General features: G+C 47.2%; 1 protein-coding gene across 1 annotated transcript; it reads left to right on the plus strand.

The window, feature by feature from the left end:
- The first annotated feature begins 1,918 nt into the window (after positions 1 to 1,918).
- On the plus strand, positions 1,919 to 3,262 carry LOC134290368 (uncharacterized). Its single transcript, XM_062857494.1, has one exon. It carries the CDS (start codon positions 1,919 to 1,921, stop codon positions 3,260 to 3,262), a length of 1,344 nt encoding a protein of 447 aa, XP_062713478.1.
- The last annotated feature ends 2,917 nt before the right edge of the window (positions 3,263 to 6,179 follow it).

Genomic DNA, 6,179 nt, shown 5'->3' on the forward strand with positions numbered 1-6,179 from the left:
AAGTTGATCAATAGTACAACAATAACTAAACTTGTACTTCAACAAAATATGTTATTTAATTGTAATTTAGGTCATGTACATCAATAGCTTGATTATAACAAAATGAGATTGTCCAACAAAATTTGTTATGGTAAAGCTATGCCTTGATAATTTAATAATAACAAAACAAGATATAAAAACAGGTTATGTGATTTCGTAGTTATTAACTTGCTATTCTCCTCTGCTCGGGGAAGGTTTTGCGACAAAAAGGGCTGTGTAGAATATGCTTGATCCCTCATCGTTCATGGCCTTGTCGTTCAAAACAAGAATGTGGAGTTGGAGACTGCCGCATGCGTCACCACGCTTTACTACACCTGGCCAAGGTGCAGACTGGAACAGTTCCAACATCAACGCCGACGGAAAGAAACATCGTCCATCAAAACCACCATTCCGTTACCTCTTGTGCTTTGATGCGTTACCTTTCCGTGACGCTGCACTACAACGGAAACAGCGTAGAGGTCTTCGCGTTCTTGGATGATGGATCTTCATCGACGATGATGGAAGCAGAGGTAGCCAAACAACTGGGTGCAGCGGGACCGGCTGAGCCGTTGTGTCTGGGCTGGACTGGAGATATTACGAGGATCGAGAAAGATTCCCAGCACGTCAATGTCGCTATTTCCGGGCACAACATAGAAAACATGTTCCCACTGAAGGCAAGGACGGTTGGCCAACTAAAACTGCCAAGCCAAACGGTGGATTACGAGGAACTTTGTCTGGGTCATCCGTACCTCAGAAAGCTTCCTTTGTCAAGTTACACCAGTGCTGTTCCTCGTCTCATCATCGGTGTAGATAACGCTAAGCTGATCAGTACACTGAAAAGTCGAGAGAGTAGAAACGGAGAGCTGGTCGCGGTCAAAACGCGGCTCGGATGGAGCCTCTTCGGAAAACATACCGTCGGTAGTAGTCCAGTAGAGTACGTGCACACGCACCAAGAGTTACACGGCGCAGACACGGATTTACACAATCTGTTCAGGCAGTTTATGGCGGTCGATGAAGCGAGCGTCAACCAGAGCCCACTATCGGAACAAGACAAGAGAGCGTTGGAGATATTACAGAAAACTACCCGAAGGATCGACGGTAGGCTGGAAACTGGCCTGTTGTGGCGAAACGATGAACCTTCCCTTCCGAATAGCTACAATATGGCAGTCCGTAGAGCGGAAGCTCTGGAGCGTAAGCTGGCGAAAGATGAGCAGCTACGAGAGAAAGTCAAGCAACTGATTCAGGAGTATGTGGCCAAAGGATACGCTCATCGAATTACCGCTGCCGAGTTGGAATCGTCAGAACCGGGCCGGGTATGGTACTTGCCACTGGGGGTGGTGAGAAATCCACGCAAACCGGAAAAAGTCCGTCTTATTTGGGACGCTGCAGCCCGATCAGAAGGTGTTTCGTTCAACGACCTGATGCTGAAAGGGCCGGATCTGTTAACAGCGCTACCATCTGTTCTGCTGCGTTTTCGCCAAAAAAGCGTAGCCTTTAGCGGAGACATAAAAGAAATGTTTCACCAATTCCGGATTCGGCAAGAGGACAGACAGGCACAACGATTTCTCTTCCGGGAGCACCCTGAAGAACCTCCACAGATCTTCGTGATGGATGTCGCCACGTTTGGCGCTGCGTGCTCACCTTGCATCGCTCAGTACCTGAAAAATAGGAACGCAGAGGACTACAAACAGCAATATCCTGAGGCAGCCCGTGCCATCGTCGAAAACCACTACGTGGATGATTTTTTGGATAGTGTTGATACGGTCGAAGAAGCAGTGGAGCTTAATTTAAGCGGAATTTCGCATCAAATTCACCTGCAGTTCTCGAGCGCATCGGAGAAGTCAGCGAAGCTGAACAAAAGCTAGTCAAATTGGAGTCGATCGTTGAAAGAGTTTTGGGAATGGTGTGGAAACCGGAGGAGGATATCTTCACGTTCGAGTTGGACCTGAAAGAAGAAGTACGGAACATTGTGCTGAACAACACGACGCCTACGAAGCGCCAAGTCTTACGGACCATAATGTCTCTTTTTGATCCGTTGGGTTTGGTAGCGCATTTCATAGTGCACGGCAAGTTAATCATGCAGCGCATCTGGAGAGAAGGCTTAGACTGGGACGAAGCGATTAGTGGCGAAATACTAGAAGACTGGCGTAGATGGAGCGGACTGCTGCTGAAGATCAACGAAGTTGGCGTGCCAAGGTGTTTCTTCTCCGGTAATAGATCAGTTTGCAATGGCGCCGAGATCCATATGTTTGTGGATGCCAGCGAAAATGCATACGCTTGCGTTGCGTACCTGCGAAGTTCCGATAACGGGATCCCACGATGTACGCTGATAGCGGCGAAGACGAAAGAAGCGCCGCTGAAACCGTTATCCATTCCACGGTTGGAATTGCAAGCGGCTCTTATCGGGAGCCGTTTACTGGACACCATATGCAAGGCTCTAACAATCCCTATCTCGGCTCGATATCTCTGGACAGACTCTACAACGGTCTTGGCGTGGCTGAGGTCTGAAACACAACGTTACCATCAGTTCGTCGGATTTCGAGTTGGAGAGATTTTAACTACGACCACCATCGGCGAGTGGAGGAAGGTTCAGTCAAAACTGAATGTTGCTGATCAGGCAACGAAGTGGAAGGACGGACCAAGTTTCAACCCAGAAGATTGGTGGTACTCCGGCCCAAGTTTTCTATCCGACACGACGGAAAAATGGACTGAACATACATCGGAGAATTTCGTAACAACGGAAGACATGCGATCAGCGTTCTTGCACCATCGAAAGCTGCATCCACCGTTCATCGTAGCTGTCGAGAGGTTTTCCAAATGGACAAAATTAGTACGAGCTACAGCCTACGTTATCAGAGCGGTCAAACGGTTCCTTGGCCTAAAGGTGAACGGACCGTTGGTGCAGGAAGAACTGCAGAGTGCGGAAACACTGCTGTGGAGGCAAGTGCAAAGGGAAGCATACTCGGAGGAATACTCTACGCTTCTGTACAACAAAGAACACCCTCGTGAAGAACCTCGGAAGTTGGAGAGATCGTGCGCCCTGTTCAACATGTCACCGATGCTGGACAGCAATGGAGTGCTGCGGATGAACAGTCGCATAACTGCAGCCCCTGTTGTATCCACGGACCTGAAATACCCTATCTTTCTCCCGAAGGAACATCGGGTAACGGAACTGCTTGTGGAAAGCTACCACATTCGTTTCCTACACGGAAACAAGGAGACGGTATTTAATGAATTGCGGTAACGTTTCCAGATACCAAAACTCCGTTCGGTTGTATCGAAGGTAGCCAAACAATGTCAGTATTGCCGTGTGCGGAAGGTGACTCCCCAAGAGCCAATGATGGCACCATTACCCGAAATTCGGCTAACATCGTTCATCCGACCGTTCACTCATACCGGAGTGGACTATTTTGGGCCTGTTTTCGTAAAGCAAGGACGTAGCACGGTTAAACGATGGATCGCTCTTTTCACGTGCCTGTCCATCAGGGCCGTGCACCTCGAGGTGGTCCACAGCTTATCGACGCAGTCGTGTGTCATGGCCATCCGTCGATTCGTTGCGCGCAGAGGGTCTCCCGCAACTTTCTGTTCCGACAACGGAACCAATTTTGTGGGCGCAAACAACCTGCTTCGGGAACAACTTCGTGCGATCGGAGAGTGCTGTGCAACAACCTTTACGAACTCTGACACACGATGGCTTTTCAACCCCCCACTTGCCCCCCACATGGGAGGATCATGGGAGCGTTTGGTGAGGTCATTGAAGGCGGCAATGTCGGCAATTGCAGATCATCCTCGCCACCCCAGTGACGAAGTCCTGGAGACAATAGCTCTGGAGGCAGAGTCCATCGTGAATTCCAGACCACTGACCTACGTCCTGCTGGATCATGTGAACCAGGAAGCACTGTCGCCCAATCATTTCCTGCTATACGGAACGCAAGGCATCAATCAACCAAGTCGGGATATTGAGAAGGAGCAGGCATCACTAAGAGACAGCTGGAAGTTGGCGAAGTATCTCGTCGATACTTTCTGGACTTGCTGGGTCCGGGAATATCTTCCCACGTTGACGCGGCGTACCAAGTGGTTCCAGCCAGTGAGGCTACTGAAACCGGGGGATCTGGTTGTCGTGGTAGAAGAAGGGAAGCGGAACGGATGGTTTCGTGGAAGAGTGGTAGAAGTTCTATCAGGGAAGGGTGGACTGGTCAACCGGCCAGCAACGAAGTTGGCGTTACTGGAGGTAAAAGGGATGCCGAAACAAGAGCCAGATATACCGGAGTCTAGCGTATCGGAACTACACGGGCGGGGGGATGTTGGCGAACCACTGGGTAGTTTCGAACTCGATGAAGTGAGCTCCGAGTACGCCCTTCGCTTTAATCATCCGTCACCTGATGACGACTGATGGGGCATTGTCATGGGATACAATACATGCCATAGAGGAAAAAACGATTTCGACAAAAACAGTGAAGTGAGAAGGTCGACTATAACAGTTAAAGCATATTGCGAACTAAAATCTTATTTCTGCCTTAATATCCTAATTGAATTGTCAAAACATTTGTGAATTCGCCAGGTAGATAAATGCTATTACTGATTAAATTGTGTTACTCTACTTACAATTAACTTACAACTATTATAACAGATAAAACTTAGTACGGGGAACACAGATCGGACAGTTTATAACCTAAAATAGTGAAAAGAACACCAAATGTAAGTAAAACTTAATCTATGGATTTGCTTAAAACTAACATGCGAAATAAAATTATAGCTTTGAAGCTGTGTCAAACGGACCCGCTATCGGGATTGTGTTCTGCCAACGTCCGAACTGAAAGTTCTTCCCAACACCACCAGCTAAAAGGTGTGTGCTTAGCTGATAGAACAGCCTGCGCACTGTTGTCTTTCTGAATTAAGCTAGATTGAGGAGGTACGTCTCGAGCGTCTGTTCGCCAAGGAGGTGCGGCTCAAACAACGTCTGTTCTGACATCCAACGGCTGAGTATGAAACGCCCCTAAACCGGAAGCTATACCTAAGGTTGCAGCACCACCACGGTGGATAGGGGAACTTAGGCCAACAACTTACTGTTTCCGAAACCAAAAACAAAACCGTAACAGAAACCGAAAATTAAAAATTACGAACTGCTTCAAAGACAACGACTTTTAACGCAAAACAACGGACAAGAATTGGAACTTCCGAAGAATGTATTAACCCTAGCCCAGCAGGGTAAACTGGTACAACTAGCCAATGAGGCATGCCGTATGAAGTTTGAGATCCTAGGACTGAGCGAAGGCCATTGACTGAACTTCGGAGAACACAGATTGGCGTCAGAGCAAATTCTACTATATACTGGCCTTCGAGGTGAACACTATCCTCGCCACCGTGGAGTTGCTTTTCTGCTCAGCGCTCACGCTCACGCTGCGCTCATAAAGATGAGAAGATAACTGTAGCCAGATTCAGAAAACGGGTTCGAAACCTTACCTTGATCTAATGTTACGCGCCATCCGATGCTGCCGACATGCAAAACAAAGAGAACCTTTACAACCAACTGAATGCTGTAGAAATCCTTGATGTAATTAAAAAAACCTTCAGGTAGTCCTAGAAAAGCTCTTGAGAAGAACTTTGGAAGGATTTCAGATATGTCTATAAAAATTAGGGAATAAATTTTTGATAAGATTCTGAAAGGAATTTCTGATGGAATTCCTGAAACAATCCCTGGAGCCAAGGTTGCAACCATTCATTTGCAAAGATTTACATTCATTTGCTATTATCTCAGTTCAGAAGCATGCTATCAAAAAACAATGTATGGATGAATTGAACCTTGTAGTTTTATCTGAAAGTTTGCCGAATAACATTGGGGTCGCACACGCATTCCAAAGTCGTGAGCGAGCTGTGAAGGCTACTTTCAACAGCGTGAATGAAATTTACATTCACCGCGTGGAGAGTTGCCTTCGCAGCTCGCTCACGACTTTGGTATACGTTTGCGACCCCCATGTTATTCGGCAAACTTTCAGATAAAACTACAAGGTTAAATTCATCCATACATTGTTTTTCGATAGCATACTTCTGAACTGAGATAATAGCAAATGAATGTAAATCTTTGTAAATGAATGGTTGCAACCTTGCCTGGAGCAATTCTTGGAGGATTCCTTTGAGCAATTTTGTGAGGAATCCCCAAA

This window comes from Aedes albopictus, chromosome 3 (genome assembly GCF_035046485.1).
Source record: "Aedes albopictus strain Foshan chromosome 3, AalbF5, whole genome shotgun sequence".
In the NCBI taxonomy this organism is placed as follows: Eukaryota; Metazoa; Arthropoda; class Insecta; order Diptera; family Culicidae; genus Aedes; species Aedes albopictus.